At 40.1% G+C, this 24,667-nt stretch overlaps 1 protein-coding gene and 1 long non-coding RNA gene across 2 annotated transcripts; one reads left to right on the forward strand and one right to left on the reverse strand.

Moving 5' to 3' along the window:
- Window positions 1-148: 148 nt before the first annotated feature.
- Window positions 149-23,090, reverse strand: kcng2 (potassium voltage-gated channel, subfamily G, member 2). Its single transcript, XM_046417379.1, has 3 exons — window positions 22,952-23,090; window positions 17,225-18,125; window positions 149-4,000 (listed from the first exon to the last, which is right to left on the reverse strand). The coding sequence occupies exons 2-3, from the start codon at window positions 18,011-18,013 to the stop codon at window positions 3,173-3,175; spliced, it is 1,617 nt and encodes a 538-aa protein (XP_046273335.1). The 5' UTR covers window positions 18,014-18,125; window positions 22,952-23,090; the 3' UTR covers window positions 149-3,172.
- A 125-nt stretch (window positions 23,091-23,215) lies between these two features.
- Window positions 23,216-24,504, forward strand: LOC124074440. The gene is made up of 3 exons (XR_006845853.1): window positions 23,216-23,309; window positions 23,692-23,838; window positions 23,918-24,504. It is a non-coding gene; the product is annotated as an uncharacterized LOC124074440 (long non-coding RNA).
- The last annotated feature ends 163 nt before the right edge of the window (window positions 24,505-24,667 follow it).

Genomic DNA, 24,667 nt, shown 5'->3' on the forward strand with positions numbered 1-24,667 from the left:
AGAACAGAGCTGGGTTAAAGTTAACTTTTAATGATGATGGATGTCTGTTCATGCAGTTTTGATACGGGTGCTTGGAGAATTCTAAAAGGACAATGAAAGACTTACAGCAATCATTTCCCACATTTTTTTATACCAAAGAAAAACAACATTATATTAGCCTGCATATCATATAAAATTAGGAAAAATTATGTGCTGATGAATGTTTGATGTCACCTAAATCCTAAGATGACAAAACTGTTTCCATAATAGTTTTACTGAACACAAGGGACTTCTGCTCAAAATGTTCACATGGTCAAAAGAAGATTTCAGGGAGTCACCTCAAAAGGTCAAAGCGCATTTACACAGTTTCATCATAGGCTTCACTACGCTAAATCTCTGACATGGACACAGACCTACGGCTAAATATTTCAGGGTTTACCTGGAGTTCGCAAACCTCAAGTACTAGTAAAGTCCCCATCACACTGTGCTGATTGTCCCATCGTTTTCCTATGGGGAGAGCATTGATGCTAAACATGGCCAAATGCCACCTTGGCGTGGCACTCCGTCCGAACTTGCCACTGAGCGGTGCACTCAAAGTTCAAATTATTTCAACTCACCTTGGTTGCTGCTGACCTTTCAAAGACTAAGTAATGAGATTACAGCTAGAATGACATGGCCATGGCGATAAGGGAAATTCATTTCAGAGTCTGTTTTTTCCCTTAGCATGATTGTGCTACTGAAAGGAAAAAGGCTCCTTTTACTCCTTCCTTGAACATTTCAGTGAAGTACTGTCAGTATTTATCAAATTCACAGTGCACCAATAGTAATACTGGAAACAAAACTCATTTATTATTTATAATAATGTGGGGAAAAAAACATGAACCAATCCACAGACAAACCAACATAGGATGCTCTAAGTGCAGAAGTACAGCACGCACCAACTTGCTAATTTAAGAAGGTTCCAGTGTATAATAAATTGTTAAATCAAAGCCTCTTCACATGGGGCTGTGTTCATCATAATCTTTATTACATTTTTCAAAAGCACAAATCCATTTAAGTAGAGTTTCCATTCAAATGAAATTTCATTGCACCATCCACTTCTCATTGAAATAATATTTTCATTTCTTAAAAACCTAAATATTGTAGATATGATAGTTTTAAGTGCACTGTGTAATATTTCCAAGCTTTTTAATGATTCAGTTAATCCAGTGACTGCGATTCAGAGTTGGCAGACTTTACCTTAGGTTTGCTGAACCTAATTTGCACTCTCAAGCACTTACACTGCTTTGATGGGTTCCAACTTGACAACAATTTGGGAAAATGTTTTTTTAATGTGTCACTTCAAAGTACAAGGCACTCAAGTCAACAAAAAGAAAGTGTTGTATTTGCAATTATATGAGAAAATCCTCTAAGATCGCGAAAATTATTTGCAGTATCTTAAATGGCTTTAGACTTCAGCATTTGCAGTCTGTTGCTTCTACTGCCTGAATGTGGATGCATAACATTCTCAACCTCTTTGAAGAGAATCAAACTGTAATTACAACACCTACACTCTGATTGGTTTCATTTGCATTAAAGGATTCACTTTTTCAGTCCATTGGTTATTGTACCCCAGTATGGCAGAGATTATCCAAAAAGAAAATGAGTGCAGTAATTATAACTTTGGATGGTTGTTTAGTTAAAGTGTTGGGTGAAAAAAGTTGCAGTTTCATATAGAAACTCCAACAAACTGCAGTTTTTGCATATTAAGCTGTCAACAAAATCTTTAATATTCAACTTTAGTGGACCCTGTTCATGAACAGACAGTCTTATGGAGATTTGGCCAGTACAAATTTTGACCTGATCATGGTGCTACACAAAAGTTCAGGAGATGACAACCAATCAGAGAAATCCTTTTGGAAGTATGAATAACCAGTTCACAATTTGCACTGCAATTACTTTGGACCAAAGTTTAGGATGAACAAATAACCTAATGTAGAAGTCCATCATGTTATGAAAGGTAGTTGTACATACTGTTTATAGAGAAGGCCATTGTAAGGCTAATCTCTGTTCAGAAATGGTCTCTGATGTTGGATGTAATTGCCTTGATCGGTCACCGACTTTGACCTCTTTCCTTCTCCCAATCCAGACAAAGTTCTGTCTTTAAGATCTTTGTTTCTTTACTCACTGATATATACTTAAATTTCACACACAAAACTCTGGATTACTGAGAGGGTTATATACATGTTGTAATAATGCTAGTAGCCCATGACTGCTGACTCACTGGGAATAGTTAAATATTTTTGGGAAACACTTACTGGCTTTAAAGGTCACTAATTTTTCCAGTGTTTAAGCTAAGCTAACTGTCTCCTGACTGTAGCTTATGTTTCATGTTCAGATCTGGTAGCTACAGTATCTTCTCATCTAGTCCTTTAGAGTAAATAAACATGTATCCCAAGATAGCTTATTATTCATAAAGCATTTGCACCAAACAGAGCTATGATGGAGACACACGAGTGTGGCACCAATCCTCTTGTCATTTACCAGTGAGCTAAAGTTCCCAACCAACGGTGTGGACCTTTGACAGATAAATTATTTTTATGTTATTATGTTGCAGATTAATTAACGTAGCTTCATTGCAAATAAATGTGCTGACGTCATCATGTACAAGTGTGAACCTTAACAGAACCCCAGGCCCAGTAAGTTATTTAATTTGTCCAAACAGAATACTTAATGAATGGAGATGATACTGCAGATCAGTAATAAACTACGTCTGACATCTCACCAGACAGCTTTATTTCAGACAATTACATTAATGATTAGACTGAGATCTAAATGTGATGTTTTGGTATCAGGTTTCCCTTTTGCACAGTTTTATCTCAAGTCTGAATCGCAGTCAGTAAAACTACTGTCTCAGTCCGTTTTTTTAGTGTCGTTTGACTTCATTTGTTTAATTGTGAATATTGTACTGTTAACCATCTTTTAAAGTGAAGATTTGTGGAAAAAGACCCCTGCAGCTCCTCTCTAAAATGTAAGAAACTCGGATACACTCTGGTGCACAAATGCTTCACACCATCAAAGCAGAGACCTCAAGCTCCAAAGAAGAAATCTCCCCCCTGCTCACAATCCTGCAGCTTGTCAACTTTGAAGTCCCAGCGCTGAGTGTCAGGGCCTCCTAGGAAGCGGCTTGAACACAGACAGGCAGACAGAGCAGCTAAGTTTGCATGGACGCCCTAATCTCAGCAGCCCTCTGAACAGCCATGGACTTCCTCCGGTGAATGGATGAGGCTGCGGCCTCCGTGATGCCTTGGTAACTGTCCGTCTCCTGAGAGTCTTCGCTGTTCTGGGACTTGGTGCTGTCCTGTGAGTCCAGCTTCTGCCTCAGGGCACGGCTCTGTTCTTCCTTCAGCTCCAAGTAGGAGCGAGAGAAGGTGTGAAAGATGGACGTGACTGGGAAGGCCATGAGGAGGATGCCGCTAAGGATGCTGCTGAGCGCCACCACTTGGCCAGGGATGCTTCTGGGCACCATGTCTCCGTAGCCAACTGTGGTCATGGAGATCACAGCCCACCAGTAGCTACCAGGGATGCTAGTGAACTCCTGCTTAGCGCCCATCTCGCTCTCAGCTAGGAACACCAGTGGGGAGAAAAGGGCCATGGCCACGCAAAGAAACAGCAGCAACAGGCCGAACTCACGTGTACACCTCCTCACAGTCAGACCAAGCGTCTGCAAGCCTAAGGAATGGCGTGCCAGCCTCATCACGTAAAAGATCCGTAGAGCTCGCAGGACTCGGAGCACCAACCCCACCTTCTCCAGGTAGTTATTCCCTGAGCCTGCAGATTTCCCTCCCACTGACACAGAGTCCACAATAAGCGTGATATAGTAGGGAAGGATGGCCACTACGTCAATGACGTTTAGAGGCGTACGCAGAAACATACACTTGCTCTGCGTCTGAATGAAACGCAGCAGGAACTCCAGGGAGAACCAGGCGACACACACCGTCTCCAGAACAAAGATGTTATAGCACCTCTGGGAGCACTCACCCTGCAGAGACAAAAAAAGCACATAAAGACAGACATTAAGTGTTGTGTTACATCACACACCAACATTACCGCCCGTCATTGCTCAAGGTGTGTGAACATGTGGCGATGCAACATGATGTCAGTAATTAAGAATCTATGTCAAAGCCTACTATTTGATTTGTTGGTTCATCAGTGACAGAAGAGTTTGATGCATTTGATCTCACAAAGAAAAGGTCTGTTCTTTCACAGATCAAAACAAAGAGCAGAGGTGCTGAAAGATTCATGAAGTGTGAAACAAAGGCTGTGATTACCTCATCTCATCAACCTCATTGACTTACATATGAAACCTGAGTGATCAAGAGGAGAAAAGTGTTAGAGGTGTAGATGTGCAGACGACGTTAGAAAAGAAATTGTCTTAGTCAGATAATCCCATACTGATTCTGAAAAGCTACGGCAGCTGAAATATTCACTCTTTTAATGATAATTCATTTTTTCAAGACGGTTGAAATAGCATTCATAAATATTTGAAATTATAATTATAAGAGATTACTTGGTTATTAAGTCAAAGTCACCCCTGGAGGAGAAATGAAAATGCTTTTCATTTTTCTGCAATTATTTGAGTCTTATTAATGAAGAAAAATATTCCTTGCTTCATTTATGTCAGTTAATTATGTGTGGATTCATTTCAATATAAGAATACATGGAGAAAACATTTCAGACTACTTTAAAACTTTTTAAAATAATTTTTCCTTTATGAATCATTTAAAATGGTGAAACAGATCCGTCCAAAACGCCTTTTCAGACTCTCCCTGTTGTGTCACATGGCTTGGATATTGAAGACGTGCTCATACAGAAATATACTGTATAATGATATTAGTGAGATATTAAGGTAACACAGTGGTTGCAAAGGTAATCTCCAGGTGTAAATGTGCACACTCATAGAGAAGTCATTTCAACTGACCGCCCTCACAGAAAAAAATCCTTCTCTCAGGTTGCGCCTCATGCATTTTTCAGAGGATACACTTAGTTTTGCATGAAGCATATTTTTTGCCCTTAAGGTCAAAGTTACTAAACCCATTAAAGACCATGTAAATCACTGATCAGGAAAGCTGAAGTAGCAGTTTTTCATGCAGCAGAAGCAAGAAAGTGCTAAAGTCAAGGCTGACAAATAAAATGAGAGAGAATAAGAACAAATAGAGATAATATTGAGTAGATGGACTTAAAAAGTAGTCATCATGATCAAAAGTGGTATAGATCTGCAAGCCCATTGTTATGTTCCTAGTAACACCATTAGTCCCCATTACGCCTTTGCACTGGCAGTAAAAGCAGAGATGTTTTGCTTGATCATGATCAGAAATCGCCCACTCTGAAACTGGAAAGTAGCTGTTCAGAGTGCATTTAAAGTCTCAAAATAGTAATTTGAAATAGGTGCTGTCACAGGCTTTGGGAAAAATAACAACAGCACTTCTGTCAGACCTCCACAGTGTAGCAGTAGCCTGTAGCAGTTAAAGCCCAGTCCGCATCACTTGCTAACTTTCAATCCATCTTAATTGTAATTTTTTTCTAGATTTTTTTTAATGAGGATAGTAATGTTGGTTTGTCAGTCTGTCAACCACTTGGGTCCAGGTTGAAATATCTTTGAACTGAGTTGAACTACCATGACATTTCTAGTCTGACTCAATGAATGTTGACAGCAATTATAAGCCAAACATAAGCCAAACACCAACCTACACCCCGGAGATGATTAATGGAAAATAGTTACCCAAATTCTAAACTGGTAACAGTACAAAGGTAAACAAGCTAGCAGCTGTTACCTCTTCTTTTGGACTTAGTCGTTTTAATGCCAGAGCTTGCCTCCTCACTTTAAATGTTCAATGTTCATTATAAATTATTCTCCAGCATTATCTGCAGGGGTACTGTTGCTGCATACTGCGCTTTCCGCCACGGGACTGTGATTAGTTTAAAGCCCCCCAATAGCTGTGTTAGTGCTTATGTTTGCATGATAACAGGTTAAACCATTACTGTGAACACAATGAGCATTATACATGCATCAGTATGCTAACATTATAACAGTAAGCATGCTAGTATGTTGATTTGAGCATTTTACTCAACCGCATAGCTGTAGACTCAGAATTGAAATTCAAGCCGCTGAAATGCAGTTTAAATAACATTTTAAGGCAGTAAACACAGAGCATGAGGACATATGAAATCTTATTTTCTCTTAGTCATAAGTCTATCAGAAAGTCTTCATTGGCTGTGCACAGTTACATAATAATTACATAAAATTAACAATAGGTAGTCAATTATCTGTCTAAACACAGCTTCATAGGTTTCTCACCAGCTGCTACCAAGCCTTGACTCTGTTGTTTTGAAATAATAAATGAACTATGAGGTTAAGAGCACAGACTGTCAGATGATTTTAAGCCAAGTTGGACCAGAAATCTCTGTTCATATTCTTCCTTTTCAGAATGCCAAAATCATTTGGATAGATTATAGAGGCAACAGTGCTTTTGCTGAATGTTATTAGATTCAGTAAAACACGCTCTCTCTGTCTGAGGTAAAATATACAGTTTATCTGCTCTTTAATAAATTCTAGATCTCAGATTGTCAATATCATATTTTCTGATTCTTTCTCTAATCCCTTACTCGCATGATGTCTGAGTTATCAATCCACCTTTGAGTCCTCATGTTCTTGAGGAAGGGATTTACAAAAGCATTTTTCTTTTCATCAGTTTCTGGGAAATGAAAGAGCTGCAGCACAATCTTGAAGCTCTGCTGTTGCAGCAGAGTGATTCAAATATGAGTTAAAATCCACCCTCTAACCACATGCTGTCATTTCACCATCCAAAGTAAAATGAGTCTGAAGCCAAAACAAATAAATGTGCTACAGTCCAGATCCTTAAGGAGCTCGTTCATTTTCACAGGCTAACACGTATGTATCACACTTCCTTTGTCATTCGCTCTTGTTCGTCCACGAGGGAGTCTGCTTGTGACACATTCGCAAATGATAGCGTCCCTTTCCTTGAATATGACCAGCATATTTGGATTGTTCTCCGTCAAAGGCTTTCTGGATGAGTGCATTTTCCACTCCCTCCTGCCTGTTCTCCACACTGAAAAGCCTCTGATGTGTGCGCAGAGGATCAAATTAAAAGCACACGATTATTCATCTCAGTGATCAGGGGACTCTGACCCTGTCACAGCTGAAGACAAGCATGTAAACCAAACAATGCAAGAAGCGACGGTTCACCTCTGATCCCCACAGATAGGCTGGAGTGGGTGTGATTCACAAACAGGCCGACTTCAAGTGGTTGTCTTTGGCACACCCATGCTTTTAATGAATTTATTTACTGCTCTTACTTGTTCACCTCACTGGGCTAGAGTGTCTCTGTGCTTGTTCTGCCTGACTGCCAGATTGAGTTTCAACTCTTTTCCCTCACTTCCAGATACCATCTTACAAATTTTCTTCACAAAGCAAGAATATTCTTACAGAAAAAATATGTGACTGTGGGTGTTTTCTCAGGATATTAACATGAACTGAGTATGATTTCCATCATTAAGTCATGGCAAATTTATTATGCACTTTAAGCATAAAGTCTAGGCTTCACTTTTAGCACTGGTTGTGTCTGTAATGTTTAAATACAATGTGCAAATGCAAAGAAGTATGTCTTATTTTGTGGTTGACATAGTTGGAAGTTCTCACACATGAAGCGACCAGCTGCTGGGCACATTGTGTTCACTCATAAATATTTAAATAGAATAAAACCAGTTACATGCAGGATGAAAAGGCTCCTATTACAAACAGTTGGTGAAGTGAAGTTGAAGTACATGCATATAAAAATGGAAAAGCTCGCTTTTAACTTTCATCATTTCTACTTGTTTCATGCCATATACAAAGACCTAATTCATCCACGTCGCACTGATGCTCCATGTTAAAACATTGGCACACATAACTGCAGAGCACAAACATCATTGCCAAAATGACAAATCAGAACAGTTCAAAACAATAACAAATGACTGGGTTATTTATTTTAATATACTTTATAAGATTTTAGGTTTTTAGGCAGTTTTAGAGATAAGTATAATTTTTGTGAGATATTATGCAAAATTTGAACACTTTGAAATTATAGTGGTGTATACATTTAGCATGTTAGCATTTGCTAATCAGCACTGAATATAAAGCACAGCTGACACACATGGCCATGGAGACACAGTCATGTGAATGATGTTTAGTGGGTGCTGTATTTGATGCACTGCATGTTGAATGTGTGTGTGCTTCAATCAGTGATGGGTTAAATGCAGAGAAGTAATTTCCCAGCTTGGGATTAATAAAGTAAATAAAATATAAAATGAAAATTAAATTTATAGATTTGGGGGTTACCAAAGTCATCCTCTGGGAGCCAAGGTTATTATTCATTATATGTTGAGATATTTTACTTTGGACCAAAGGTGTGGACGATCAGAAAACCAAGGAACAGGACAGTTGCATCTGTGATACGACTGTATTGGTAGATATTCACTGTCCCTTTGGCTCCACTGTGAGGCAGAAAGCTAATATTATGCTAGCAAGATTCAATGTCATTGCGTATTGTTGACATACAGTGCATATAATTTGACAGTATGTTTGACAATAAGACTATTTAGCTATCTATCCATCTCACTGTCCTTAAATCGATCTCATGATTTTCACTTCACTACATTTGGCTGCAGCCTAACATAGAAAGGTGAATAGAAAATGGGGTGTGAGATGCATTGCTTATGTCAGACCTATTTTATTACCCCTTTTGAAGAAAAAGGGAAGAGCCAGTGGGTCACACATTTACATTCCCTGACCTGTAGAGCAAAGTGTTTAACATGTGAAAACAATGCAGACAGTGCAAGCTCTTTGACAGATTGTTTGAGTGCTTCATCTGGAAATGTCTCTTCACTTTTAATTCTTTCATGCTTTTGTTGCAAATCACAGACACGGGCTTTGCTTCATTTAGTGTTAAAATAGATAGCTACTTCCCTTTCCTTGCCACTCACTGATGAACTGCTGGTTTTGAAGATCTGCTGCTTGTTCTTTAAGTGTTGAATTGGTCACCTTGCACAGTTGACACTGATAGCATGAAATGATGACACTAGGCTGAATTGCTGTAAGATTATTTGTTGCAGCAGGAGTCAACCACAACTGTGAACTGCTGTTGCTGCTAACTACATAATTTTTTTATTATTATTGGATTAAGTTTTTTCTTAATCCAATCTTTCTTTCTTTTTTCAATTTTTCTGAGTGAAAAAAATGGCCTGCGTGAAGTTGTTTGAGGGTTGGATTTGGCCCACACACACACTTCAGAAGTTGAAGTACTAAAGGACTACATTTTGTGTTGTAAATGCGATATTCAATATTTCCTTTTCAATTAATTTATGTCTAATATCCAGCTGATGCCAACAGCAGCAGAAAAATGGAGGCTTTGACAGCATTCACGTTGCCAAGGGTAATCATTTTAGATAAAGGCTGATACACATCGAAGAAACTTCACTGGGACTACTAGCAAGTGTCCATTATGAGTATCAGAATCAGAATCAGAATCAGAATTCCTTTATTAATCCCTGGAGGGAAATTCTTGTTTCTACAGACAATTGCACATGCAGTATTCCCGACCAAGAAAGGAGAAAAGTGCAGAGTATATAAATAGGATAAACCAAAACTAAAATCTCAAGTACAGTAGTATTTACAAAAACTGTATTCAAAAAAATTTTTTAAGAAAATTTAAAAATACAGGTATGTACAATGTGTAAAAGTAGCCAATATGTACATTGTATAAACAGTGAGTGTGTCCGTCACAGTGCTGAGTTTAACAGTGCATGAGTAATTAATGGATACCCTGCAGACAATGTGAACTGAGTATTCTCTCAGACCATAAGTAAGACAATGTTTCTACAGGCAGAATTCAGGTCATTTACCATCTGGCTGCAGTTTTAGTGAATTGGTAACTCTACACAGCCAGTAAAGGAAATATATTTGTCTGTCTATTTATAGCCCTGTAAAAGACTGATGACCTGTCCACAATGTACTCTGCCACTCACCCAGTGCATGCTGGGATAAATTCCTGTTCCCCACATTTAACGATATATTCAATAACCATTAGTGCTTATTTCACTTGCTGCATTTCACCATCAGCAAAAGGCCTCATGTCTGTCTACTGCATACCTAAAAACTGTCAATTTTTCTATCCACAATTTTATTCTTCTCCCACAACCTTTAAATGACTTTCATTCAGTTTAAAATCTGTGACATTGAATGTGGGATTTGAGATCATTGCAAGTAACTAGGATGCCTGGAAAAGTGGAGACAGCAAATCTAAAGGGGGAAATGGTACAGAGAAACCAGCCTGAGGGAGAAAAGTCAGCAGATAGAAGCTTCCTCTAGTACTGTTACACAAACTATGACAAATGTACCCACTCGGACCAGTGTACCCACTAAGTTAATAGCTTAGTGACCTGCTGTGATTCTAATCATTTCTCAAAATAACCAAATAATAATATCTTATCAGTCATTCCAGAATGTCTTGGTTTATGGTTTAGTGAATTTCATCAGCATTTCTGTGTGTTTGCGTGTGTGTGAGATTGTGCTCAAACCCTGATTTAATAATAACATAATCATTGTTTTGTCTGGAACCTTTTTGAAGATTTTAATAAACATCATCTTTGGCTAGTAGAACAGGTCTAATCCAACTCTGCCACTGGAGATCGATCAAATACTTTTAATCTTTTAGGAAAATTATTTATTTTTCAATAGCCTGAAAACACTGCTATAACTCTCACACAGTGAACTGGCTTCAACCCAAGCTGTTTTGTTGCTTGTCAATATGTATTTATTACTGTCAGTTCTTTGGGGAGGGCAGCGAGCCTTTGCAGCTGATGCCTTCTGTTCGTTGCTGGACAAAAATATTTTTTATTCCTTTCAAAGCGGGATCTGCAAGCTTTAGCAGATTTCATAATACATGCACGCTGCTCCCTCTGTAAAATTTTCTTACACACATTTCCACACCTTAATGAATGCATCATACATGTGACCAATGGTCTGTCCATACTCGCTGTCATCGCTAAGCTGACTATCCCCTTCACAGTGCTCCTGCAACAACAGGAGCACTGTGTCTTTACACTGTATACCCATACACTGTTATTTATGTCCTGTTCTGTAATACTGTGACAACCCAAATTCCCCATGGGGGTCATTATAATTTCTTCTGATTGAGCCTAATCTAAAGTACCATTGATATTGATGGCTGTTGCCTGACGTGTTTGTTCTCACTCTCTCTTTGCCCCTCATGTTAAAACAAACCACTATCACTGATGGACAGAAATCAATACAGAGGGAGTAACTTAGTAAATGTGGTCCAGTTAATATCTAGTTTTGCTTCCTTGTGTGTGCAGAGTGTTTCTGGTTTATTGTGATCTAGCAAGGAGTCAACTCCTTTGTTCCAAACAGCTTTTACAATTTGCATTAACATTTATGAGCAGGGCTAATCCAACTCAATTGAGCTGAAAATGAAATGAGTGGCTTGAAAAATAAATAATTTTAAGCAATATTCCATTTGTGAACATTTAGACTCAACTTGAAAGCTCAGTCTCCTGGGCTCCAAATCCTCTCCATGTTCTGATTAGATTTTGGCAAACTGTATCCTCCTATCCCCGGAGAATCATCAGTCAATATCCTTTGTCTCATTCACATAGCAAAGTGCTTCCTCTGTGGTTGCATTGCAAGAAATATTTTTTTAAAAATTGGGTATTACTGGACATTGTTTCACTTAATGGCAGAAAGACTACTCTGGCTGCAAATGTTTACTAATGCAAAATGTCTGTACGGTAACAGGAGAAGGATTTTCTAATACTTAGAGTCAATGGTGTTCCCTCTTCATGTGTTGAGAGGCTTTTCAGCTGGGTGTGCTTGGAGCTCCACAGGGAGGAGCAATTAGAGCAAGCACAACTGAAGCATTTTTCTATTAGCAGTGAGTCACCAGAGGTTTGGAGGATGACATTATTTAACCTCTTTTACTGTCTTAATTTTGTATGTTGTCAATCCTGAATCCAAATGGCAATGCACCAGCCTGCTAAAACGTATGGAAGTCCATGAACTCTGGTGTCTCCAAATTTAAACTTTTAAACATTTAAACTAAACATATAGGTTAATGCTACATTGTGATTTGATCAAATATGTCAGCTGATCAATTCACCTTAAATTATCAAGCTATTACAAATGCTCAGATTCAGGCAAGACAATGACATGAAAGAAAGGTTTGTTTAATACAAAAGGATTGCACATAGACATGACAAAATCGTAATGCAAATGTGAAATTGCACTGACATCTATAGAATGTTCAGTTTTCAATACATGAAAGTACACATATATGTTGATCTAGTGTAGTACACTTGATTGAGTGTTCAGTGACTCAGTGTTCAGCCTAATGTACTTTAGAACAAATGGCACAAATTATAAAATCAATATCATGAAACGTAAATTTATTAATAAATCAAAAAAAATAAGATACACTGATGGTACCATGCAGGTGGGCGACTTTATTTGCTTTTTGTAAAATAGTAAATTGATATAACTGTATTTAATTTTAACAATATGTTGGTACTCATTCTATTTCACCTACCACATTTAGAAAGAGTGAGAGTTAAAAAGGTGGAGAAGGTGCTAAAAGTTGCAGCATAATACACGAGAATGTGCATGTGTAAATTTTTGTTTGTGGTTCGTAAAGAAACTGATCCTCGACTCAGCACAAATCATCGCCATCATGATGGGCTGCACATTTCTCTAAACACGAACAGCAGTATGTCTAACTCACAGTCAGAACAAATGAGTGGTGTGCACCTCCTATTTTCAGCATAAGAGTAAGACAAAAATCTCTCTATTGACCTACAGCATTTACACACATTTCTCTTCCACCCATCCACACCCTTTGAGTTCTAACTCCCTGTGATGATTTATGGCTGAGGTAAGGGTGTACTTTAAAGTTGCTGGGATTTGCATCAGAATGGAGCGTATAGGTCTCTGAGGCATAAGCAGAGTCACTGAAAGGTTAGGTCCATGGTCGGGGCTGTCAGAGGAGATAAATGGACAAGAACACAGTTCTCAAAGATATGTGAGAGTAAGCAATTCTGAGGGAAAAACTGACAAAACACTTGAGATATTTAATCCTCTATTCATCCAGAAAGTGTTGAAGAGGGACCATAAAATGTGAAATGCAATATAGCTTCTCCCTCTTTTTCTTTTTCTTTTCATTTTTTCATGTGTGTGAGAGAGAGAGGGTAGAGAAAGGTCTCCCAGCCACTGAATGCTTTCCGAAGATCCTCATTACATTATACAGCCAGGCTAAGTGCTTTCCATTGAATGCGACTGCTTAAAAACTTGTGGTTTCTGAGCGCTTAAAGACGTTTGCTTCCTGGGTTTAGGTTGCACTGCCCTCCTGCTTCACTGTGCAATTTAATTTTAATCCGCATATGACACATCTCACAGCTCCATAACATGATTTAATTTTTGTCAAATAAAATTGTTGAGATGCTTTGAAGAGCTTAGGCGTATGTGAAAGGGGTCGCTTGAAGTGACAGACCTCTAGATAATCACCTGACACTGCTGTTCCCCTCAGGTCTATGAAGCATTTTAGTATCTTTTAACCCTAAAAACTAACTAGTCAAGGTAAATTTAGGCAGGTTTAGCACTATAAGGAAGTGTATCGAACATGGAGCACTGCTGCCATTATACAGCCAACACTGGAGCTATAACTCAGCCTCAAATACATTATACATTACAAACACAGTATATCGCAATATTGAAATGGGCATCTGTGGAAATGAGTATTTCATTAGTTTCATTATCATTGGGAGGATCTTTACAGATGTCAATAACCAGCCATCAAAGCTAATGAATATTTGATAGCTAGTAGTGGAGGAGGGTGAGTGGGTGAACTGGAATTAAGGAGATGTGGTAATTAGTAAAGAGATTTCACCAAGTTGAGCTGGATTCATATTCACGTCGTGAAACATTTTGCTTTACATTACGATGGATGAGGATAATACAGTAAACAAAGCCCACTCACAGAAGGCATCCATAACTTTTCAGAGCAGGACCAAAAGAAGCATCGTAATGATGAAAGGAGTCGCTCCACAAATAAACCCTGAATACTCTCCCTCAGCACACAGTATGACTGTATAACTTGTCTCTTTTTTCCGATTCATGTATGTACACCTAAATTGATTGCCAGCCAGCCAGAGATTGTAATCAAAAGTGCACTCACAATACTGTTCAGACAAAGTAGCATTTTGAGTAACATGTCCTCTCACCACCTTCTTTGGCACTTGGGGTTAGAACTTAGTTTTAATTTACTGTCTCTAATGTTTGTGGTGGTTAAGAAGACACAAAGAAGTGTCAGATTGTGGTTTGCTTCCGTTCATTGTGTAATGTTAGGTTTTCCAAGAATGACAGCCACCTCATTATACCCATGAACCCTTGCGTTTTCGGGGTTGCCTCCCATGGTTGGTTCAGCTTAGGTTCTCACTCCTAATGAACTAGTTACTCACGGAGGAGGAGTGAGACTCACTTTTTGAAGCATCTCTGGGTGCTTAATTAGTGCTACAATGACATTTTTGGCTGTCCGGAGTTTGAAACATAGTGAGTCCCTAATCACACTTGTTGCACTTGTGATTCAATTAATTAAAGCTGCAGATTCGTACAGGCGTGTAACAACAGATGACACTTATAGCGATGAGATGGAACTATGTTTAATCTGGTCTTCGTTCAGCTCACTGCTTTGTTTTCCTGATTGATTTTTCCTTTCAAGCTTACGCCCTTCAGACCAGCACCCCCACCATTCTGAGCCAGCTGATGAAGGCATATCTTTGACAGAGAAAAAAGCTGTGGAGCTGTTGTTTAATCATACTATGGTCTGCTGATGTCACTCAAGAGGTGAAAGAGCGCGATACAAAGGTGTTTGGAAGCCAGATCATCAAGGCTTTCTCATGCCTCTGAGCCAAACACAGACATGAAAAGGCTTGGGAGGAAGACATCGTCAGCTCTAATATGCTTTTTTTGCTCAACTTATCATAAACTGTGGCAACATTTGTACTTAGTGGGAACTAAAGCCCGAGGTAGAAATACTTCTCTTCCTGCTATGAAGATGAAAGCTAAATGCAGCAACAAGTAGATGTGCTCTGCTCTCACTTTCAGATCTAATTAGAGACCAGAGATTCTAAGTTAGAAGTATCATCATTTTGTTTTGAAAAGTCCTACAGATTCTTGCTTTAGGATGTTTTCAGCCATATTGTTTTGAAATTACCAATACAATTCTTGCTATAATCATATGCATATTCTTTGGGGCATACTTTAATTAAAAGAGTAGCTTTACACTTTGGGAAATACACTTGCTTTCTTTCTGAGAGTATGACAAAAGAACGAAAAGATATTTACTAGTCACACATCTGTGCCTTACACATAGAGCAAGTAAGGCAGTAAGGTGTTGGTTAGCTGGCCTGTCTCTCATCAAAATAAAAACATATGTTGCCTCTAAAGTTTACTAATTAACATGACATATGTCATTCCATCAGTTACATGAACAAACTAACTAAAACTTTATATTTTGGCATCGCTTTTTCTTGAGCAACGACAGTTTATCCATCAGCCCAGAACTTGTGCACAGAGTCTACAGCTACACTGTGGGTTGCCAAAAACGATGGGTAAGGCAGGGTTTTGATTTTGGTCCCAAAACCCGGAAACTTCATTTTGAGGACAAGGCTACGGAATTCTGCAAACTTTCTCCAACTTTCGTCATCTCCTCGCAAAATGGGTGACTTTTAGATCCTCCTTGTGAGTTTTCTTCAAAAACTGAGCCTAATAAACAATCTTGAAACATTTTGGGCTGATATTAGCACTCTTGAAGAAAGCAGCAACAGACATGAATGTTGATGTGAATGTGTATATCAGGTTTCCAAACAACCACTTGTGTTTGATTGCCTCTTGAACTCCTCCTCCTAAAGCATATCCTGCTACAGAGTGAACATCCTGCTGTATTGAAGACTGGAAACTAGTGACTGAGACCAAAAACTCATTTGTAAACTGTTTACTGAGGTAATAAGAACACACAGAATCTTTGTATTGTAATTGAAATATCAAAGATGCATTCTAAAGTGCCATCTACAGTCGTACATGGCAATCAAAAATCATCTGTTATTAATGTATTTTCCATTTAAGGCTCAAAATTGTTTACTAGTCAGCTGGTCGACATAAGGTTTAGGTAAACAAGCCTTTAACTATACAGATTAAGATTTCATGGCTACAGTTTGCATAATCCTCGTGTTATATAACAGTAATAATCTTATTTCATATTCATTTGAGCTTTTTCATATTCATTTTTTGGAAGCAGGTCAAGCAAAACCCAACTCCATTTGAGAATATCTCTGGTATTTTGCCAATACCCAAGCCGCAAAAAGACTATTCATTTGAAGATGTGTGAATTTATTTTTTTCATTTTAGTGTTGTGTATGCACTGCCAATTACCACATACATTTGAGAGAACATGAATCTCATGTTGCCATAATGGAATGTATACCGCAGAAATGGTGAAGGGCTGCACAATAAGCTGGTATTCAAGTGAATGGAGAGGAAGCCTCGTTGTCCCTGAGCCTTCGCCTCTGTCTCTGTCACGATGATTTACAATAAAGCCCAGGAAGACTCTGTATGTGGGCTGCTGCATCAACATAATCTGAATTCTACTGTAGCAGCTGTGAAGCATTCACATCCCTAAGGCTGTTTTGAAAAAAAGGAATCCTCAGAACAGAGTTTCTTCAATTTATAGTTACGTGTTTTATTTAATGTCATAACTACGGTGTTCATCATGAAAATCTATTCTGTATGTGATGGTTTTAAGATTTGTTCTGCAGTTAGGCACCATAGAGAGCATGTTGTTTTACTCCACCAGAGCCACAATATTTTATAATACTTTACTGCTTTTTTATTTACTTTTCAAAAATTAGGAATTCAATCTTGTTTTACCTTCAGAGCTCAGACACACCTTGAAAGTTTGTGGGAATGTCCCTGGTTGCTAAATGATTCTGATGCTAACTGCTGCATTTCCTGGATAAAATGATAATCCAGTAATTGTGAGGAAGAAATTTATTGGTAACCACGTATGCATTTGGAAAATTTAAACTAAAGCTGTGAACACAATAGGCAAAGAAAACTGGTTAGTGAAAAAGAGCATGAACTCACCCTCTCCTCCTCCTCTCTGAGGTCTGGCATGGTGCTGACACACAGCGTCACAGCAGTAATGGCTACAAATAGGACTGACAGACAGGCAAAGATCTTCCCTGGCAGGCCAGAGTGGGGGTTCTCCACCATGTCCCTCAGTCTTCGCATGCAGCCCCCCGTATGGGTCTCTTCCTGTGCCCCCACCCCAGGAGGCTGCTGGCTCTCCTCGCAGGACTGCGGTGAGGTGAGCTCGGCATCCTCCTCGTCCAGCCTTTGCTGCTCTTTGTACTCCTCCTGCCTGAGCTTCAGCTTCCTGAGGCAGCACCAGTCCAGGTTGTTCTCCTCCACTCCCCAGTACAGGAGCTCTTCCTGGAAGGACAGGGCACACATCTCCCTGAGCAGCCGTAGCTTTCCCGCTGCTAAGAAAGTAACAATTGTGCGGAAGGCCGATGGACTTCGATCAAAGAAGAACTCATTGCGGCTGCCGTCATAGTCGTCGCACACGTCCATAATCTCGGCCTCATTGCTGCAGCTGCGCAGCTTTCCCAACCGTGTCAGGGGGAACTCCTCCAGCGTGGACCAGGGGATGCGGTACTTGATTCCCCCGACGTTAATGATGGCTGCCCCATCAGCCAGGCCAATCTCATCTCCATCCTGCTGGCGGGGCTGAGGCTGGAGCAGGAGCTGGGCTCGCTTGTAGAACAAACCCTTCTTGGAGGTGATCTCCTGTGGGTTTTCCACACGGTTGAAGCGGAAGGTGGTGAACTGGTGTTCAGTGCTGCCTGCCAGAAAGGCCACCTCCTGGTACATCACTGCCACTCTGCTGGGGGACCCTGTCCTTTACAATGTGATGAGAGGGGGGCTTCACAAGTTATGTGAGGTGTCTGGGAGTTTGTCACCCATTCAGCAATACAGTGTGTCTCTGTAGGGCAAAAAAGAAAAGTCAGCAATTACTGTGCATTTGTTCAGTGTCTTTATACTGTTTCCACATTTGCAGAGGATCTATCTCTCTGTCTCTGTTCTATCAAACATTCCAGACAGTCAGTCAATGAAATATCTAAAGGCAACAGCACGCCTAAAAGCTTGTTGGATGGTCAAACAATATCTAATACCCCAATCTTTAGTGTCAGAATTGAGGGCCCTCTTGCCCCTCTCTAACAGCCTGGTCACAATGGTGGTCAGCTTATAAACAAAATCATTCACTTCATTCCAGTTGAATTGCCTCAATTAAAGCACTTGCTCACAGAGGCAAAGTACATCCAAATATCCTGCTGCTAGTCTATGCTGTTGACCAACTGCAAGCTGTTATGACAGTGCTGAACTTTGACAGAACAAAGAGCCAAAATGGAGGAAGATGCTTATTGCTACAGCTGTGTTGCACCATTTACTTTTTTTTGACCAGAGTATAAACTGCTGAACAAAGCCTGAATAGATATATTGCGTGAATGTCCTGTCCAGTTAGTGATCAAGCTGAAGAGCTTGTTAACTTGCAGTCAGAAGTTGTTAAATATTAATTAACAACTAGTCCTACAAGCGGTTACTATGTCACAAGTCCTCTAGAACCAAATACTTAGTGTAGCTGTGTGGATTCAGTTTGCTATGCTATTATGTAGGGTGTGATCATACCTTTAAATCAGATGCTTTTTGTTTCACCTTATCTCAGTGTGACCATTCGAAATAACACTAATCACTTCCCAGACATATGTCCCAGACTGAAAGGCACTTAAATTTCATGTCTTCTGACTGTGAGAGGAAGCTCGGTCAAAGACAGTAAAAACGCAGGAGACATTTGTAAATTGTTTTAAAGTGATCCACAGAATATTAAAATTAAGTCTTTTAACTACCTTTCTTATTGGACCAAGATCAGAACACTATAAAAAAAAGTGACAGAGGCATAAATAGTCAACTTCTTGACAGCTTCACCGGAGTCTGCAAACTGCAAAGGAAAGCTGAAACAAAAGCAACTCCATGTCAGGTTGCTTCCTGAACTCAATACATAGAATAATAATGTTGTTTTTCTATTTACTGCATCACCAGGCTCTGAAATCACACAATTTAAATTGTTGTGTAACAAACTGTGGGAAATCACAAACTTAATCACAGCACAATGAGCCAGATGTGAACACATGGGAAGTAAATGTATCTTCATTGTTTAACACACTGTAATAAATTTGACTAATATAACATAATATAATATAATATACAGCTGTAATTCAATGTTGCAAAATTAAATCAAATGGTTAAAGGGTCTGACAAGTTTGCGAACTACTGCTTCAGAAGCTGAGGAAACATGGAGGGCACTGCAGTTCCGTCTCAGTGGGGAGGGCGGGTCAGGGGTGTTCACACGGTATGTGTGCAGTACACCGCCAGGGGATTTAAAAAGCAGATAGTAGGACAGAATCTAAAAAAAAAAGCTAGATCAAAAAAGCTGATGATCAAACAAAAAAAGACTACTTCTAGTCATTCAGCGTGGACTGACACTTTCCATTTCTTCTGAAAAAAGCTAATTCAATTCAGTTACACATGTCTGAAGCCACGCTGTCTTAACAAGCTGAGACATTTCTTGTTTTATTTAACATGGGCATCTGGGTACACAATCCAGAGAGCACAGGCTGCAACTATATCAACACGACAATGATCCTTTACTCACTAAGACTGAGAGCACTGGACCTGAGGCAGTGGAGCCGATGCTGGGAGGCCGGGCACATCATCATAACAAATCAAGAGTTGGACTCCTCTAGCTATCCTCTGAGTTTGCTGTTCTATTGTGAGGCCAATCATTTTGAAACAGGCCATTCTCTCCGAGGGAAGGGGTCAGGGAGCAGCACCTCTACAATGACTCAGCAAAGTGCTTCTGACAGGAGCAGTTTATTGAGCATGACACTGCACCCAGGGGTGGCTTCAGGAGCACAGAGAGAATGAATTCAAGGGAGCCCCACATAAGGACAACATGTCCGATAAGGCTTACTAAGTCATGAGTCACATAAGACACCCCATTTCCTTCATTCTGGTGAATCTTTAGGCATCGAATTGTGCTTTTAATGGATTAGTTTTGAAGCCCTGCTACTCTCAAAGTAAATGTAAAGGAAATGAAGAGTCAACAGAGTAAAGCACAGTTTACACTGTTCCATTATGAATAAAAACATCAGACTGTAGAAATGGGAAATGGGAATGTAGAGCCTGTCAAAATAATTCTGCTTTGTGTCCTGCCATAAAAAAAACCCCAAACAGAAGCAAGATTTTCACACATAGAAAACAAACCTACTAATGTATCCAACCAGGCCATCAAAGCAACAATTACAAAGGATTTTACAAACTCTTTCATTTCAGGTAAAACTGTGCTTTAAATCCTCCTCATCCTCATTAGGTGAGCTGAGTACAGCATATGAGGTCATGTTCTTTCCTTTGTGATTCAACACAAAAGGCTTTTGTGACCTGTGACTTGAGTTTCAGATACTGAATCTGGATCTGTGACAAAAGAGTCAGTCAAAAACCTTCCCTAATCCCTCTTTCCCTTTCCAAAAGCTGGAAGTTGAAGATGCTTCTTTTAAGAAATATTTCCTGGGGTGGATTAGTCCCATTTCTCTTTTTCCATCCTCAGTAATAACACCTGAAGAAGACTCTTAAACTCTGCATTGTTCTTGCCACCAGTTGCTCATGCAAATATAATTTACATGCCTCTTTGCATAAATCTGCAGCCCATGCATCACTGATAGATCTGCCTGCATACATCCACTCAATCTTCATCTTCGTCCAAGGCCTGAAGCAGACGACTATTATGAGACACGGAGCTCTTCTGAACTATGATCTGACCTGCTGCTAAATCAGACTGATTGGTTCTCCTCAGAGCGACTTTTTGTGACAGTCTGTACTCAAGAATATGAGGACAATTAAGTTTCTTGCCTTCAGAAGCAGAGCAGCAATCAGCAGAGAGAAAACGATTTCATAATCTAGAATGACGCAAAATGTCTCACTTGAAATGCAATAATCACGGGAAGAGTGCTTATCACGACATAATCACATACGTAATAGTCGGAGGGGCAGACATGGAGAGCACATTTCCATTCTGAGTCAAAGAAAGTGATGACTGTACTGACCAGCCAAACTTTGGCTCACTAAAAAGATGCTTTATTGGTGATTCAGGGGAGATGTGATGAACGCAACCATATGCTGTTTGGAAGCATTTGCTGTCTTGTTTTTCTTTCCATTTTTTAAGGAGGCCAGTCTCCAAATGCACTAAGCACACCTTCAATTTGTTTTTTTTGTTTTGTTTTTTTTTCTTGTCGTTTTTGGAGATGTTGACCCATTCACTATTGCATGGGCCCATCCAAAATACAACGTCTGCCTGCATTACTACAGGAGACTTCAGGACTCGATGCTCAGTCTATCACACTTCACATTAGCACAGCTTTTCATAAGTTTCAGAAGAATCTCTAATTGAAAATGGAACGTGCAGTCAGCGTCACCCAGCTGAATCGGGATTATGGACTGAACAAAGTGCTGGATGGGGAAGGGATTTATTTGATGGAGAGCCTGAAAGCAGAGAATGCGATGTTTGCACAGTAGCTGTTATTAGGACAGAGAGTTTATAGACAGCAGAATGCAAAAAAAATTAAGAACGGCTGCTTATTGAATATTGTGACACATCTCTCTTCTCTTTACATTCTGATTATGTTCCTTTGCATAGACCAAAAGTAGAACATCAGTTTCCAGTCTTGAGTCTACAGGTTGTCTGCCCACCGAACTCTTTGCTTCCTTTTGCTCACCTTCAGCTACAGAGGAGGAGGGGGAGGAGGAGGAGGACTAATGGGTGAAATAAACTGCCATAGCATTTGGTTACAAGGCAAACCTGACACGCAAAACAAGTTGAAAACCACTGCGATACAGAAGAGGCTGCCATATTCGGTGCAATCTGTTCTCATTAGTCTGTTCTCTTCGGTTTCAAGGGCCCACTGGCGTGTGTGCTTAGTGCGCAGGAGAGCCACGAGCATCCGTCTTCACACATCAACAGGTTAATGACCCCGGCATGGGGAGGCAGTTACACGTATATACAACAATCCATACAAGAAAGTAAGAGGGGGTTGTTTTAAAAGCTTCCCATCTACTTAAGGTATCTCCTTTACTCAGATATTGACAGGCAAATCCAATTATCCATAAAATGGCCCAGAAAGGCACGGTTTGTCTGATGAAGGGGAGTTGCACAGTGCTCCTGCTCTCACACAAATGTGATCAGATTTAAAGTAGAGTTGTGTTGGGAGTCAAAAGCCAGCATATAAAGCAAAAGTGAGGACTGGAGCCTATTTAATGTCCACAGAGACATCTCTAAATGAAAGCAAACAGCCTATAGTACCACTATAATGCTCCCCATAGGAATAGTGTAAGACTCTAACAGGAGGAGACATTAAGTACCATAAGGACACTCGTGCAAGCACTCACATTTCCCTCAGGAACATTACAGGGTTCCAGAAGGATATTATGAAAACATTAATTGAGAACCATTCGCCCCTGGAGCCCCTACCTCTACAGGGAAACCAATGACATATTAGAAAGAAACTTAAGAAGTTCGTTACATGTACGAAACAGAACAAAAGGAGGAGACAGACCGTGCGTCTCTCATTAAAGATTGTGTGTTTAATGTTTGGATGTCCCAGTGTTTTCCTCGTCATCGCGCGTATTTCGACCCCTTTGTGGTTTACAGGAACAAAAACCACCCAGTAACGTGATACAGATCCGGTTTGTCAGACTTACCCAGTGTGTTGTTGAGCTTGTGTCCATCTGTTTCAGCTCGCTCGCACGTTCATACCCATCAGTATGCAGCATGCCTTTAAGTTTTCCATGCAGATGGTCTGGGACATTGTAGTACACTTAACACTGAGCTCAGTTACTGCAGCGCTCACACGTCCGCGTGGAGTTTTCAAGGCTTCTTAAAGTCGCCCGTTTAAGCGTTCAAAATCTAAACGCGTTTAAACGTCTGACGAGCGCTGAAAAAGCCATCTGGTCCGAGTGGGGCGCCGAAAAGGTAGACGCGTTGGGCTGCTCACTCACATCAGCACAGACTCTGACTGCTCCGATGTCCATTAGCGACGACGTGACAGATGTTGCAGAGGTGTGTGTGTGTGTGTGTGTGTGGCTCAGGGCAGCTTGTTTGCAGCTCAGTGGTGGTAACACCGCTCTAACTGTTCAGGTGCGCCCGGAGCTGCGCGGCGCGCTCAGCGGTGCGCTGCGCTCTGCCAAACTGCGTCTCTGGGAAACCACCAAGTGCTTCAGCACAATTTCACAGCGTCAGGGGGAGTGTTTGTTATGCATGTCCTCTCATTGTTATGAGATAAACATGGGCTCGGATTATTTTTTATATATATCCATGTGAATAATTTGCAATATTACCTTCATCATATTCCTCAAAATATATTTCTGAGTTGTAAAATTATCAGTGACAATACGACTGAGGCTTATGTGGGTCATTTAATTTTCATCTCGTGTAAACACAGACTACAAATTCTTTTCCGGGATATTTTGCTCATCATTTGTTCTTCACGAGGGACCGGATAGACGGACACGCACGGTGCGTTACTGTGGCTGAGGCGCGTTCACCTCCCTGGACATGGAGTCAGGAGAAGACACACCCTGCTGATGAAGTAGGTGTGGCTTTACAGAGCAGTGGTAGGCTACCAGCTGAAAGCCTGAATACTGACTGGAACTTCTCTTTAATTTCAGCCCGTCCTGTCAACGCGTCAGCTCAGCTGCCTGTATTCAAAATGAGACAGCAGAGAGACAATAAGTGCAGGAGTCTGATTGATGACATACAGTGGTGATGGCAGCAGAAGCGTCCATTTGCAGGTTATCAGGTTTTCTAAATGCCTGCTAACAGCTCAGGGTGAAAGCTGAAAATGTGCTGACATAATAAATAAAGACTATTGCCAGATTTGAAATGGAGGCAATTTTCACTGACTAAAAATAGAATCAAAGGCAGGTGACTTGGTGTTTTTAGGGGCTTCATGTTGCTTACAGAAACTACTCGTCAGCCACATGGTATGGTGTTCAGCTCCCATTCGCCGTGCTGAAGTGTCCTTGAGTAGAACACAGAATCCTCACCACTTCCAGCCATGCAGCTCTGCAGACTCTGTGAGTTTGACTTCTGACCTCCCTGTAAAAAGCAAGGAAAAAGTAGCATTACAGGAAACTGCTACATGGAGAGAAATTGGTCAGCCTTTTATGTAAGATAAGTATTGTTTATGTATTGTTATATAGAGGTTTATGTTTATTGAGTTTGGTCTATTGAGTGTGTGTGTGTGTGTGGACACTGGACACATATTCCCGTAGCTGTCCCCACAACATAAATCATTAAATATTAATGTGAAGACTTGTTTTAAGGTGAGGCTGCAGTTAGAGTTAAGGTAAGGGGTAGGATTAGGCAAGCAATGATTGTTGTTGTGGTTAGGTGGTGGTTAAGTCTCCAGGAAATGA

The sequence above is a fragment of the Scatophagus argus genome, chromosome 17 (assembly GCF_020382885.2).
Source record: "Scatophagus argus isolate fScaArg1 chromosome 17, fScaArg1.pri, whole genome shotgun sequence".
NCBI classification, from domain to species: Eukaryota; Metazoa; Chordata; class Actinopteri; family Scatophagidae; genus Scatophagus; species Scatophagus argus.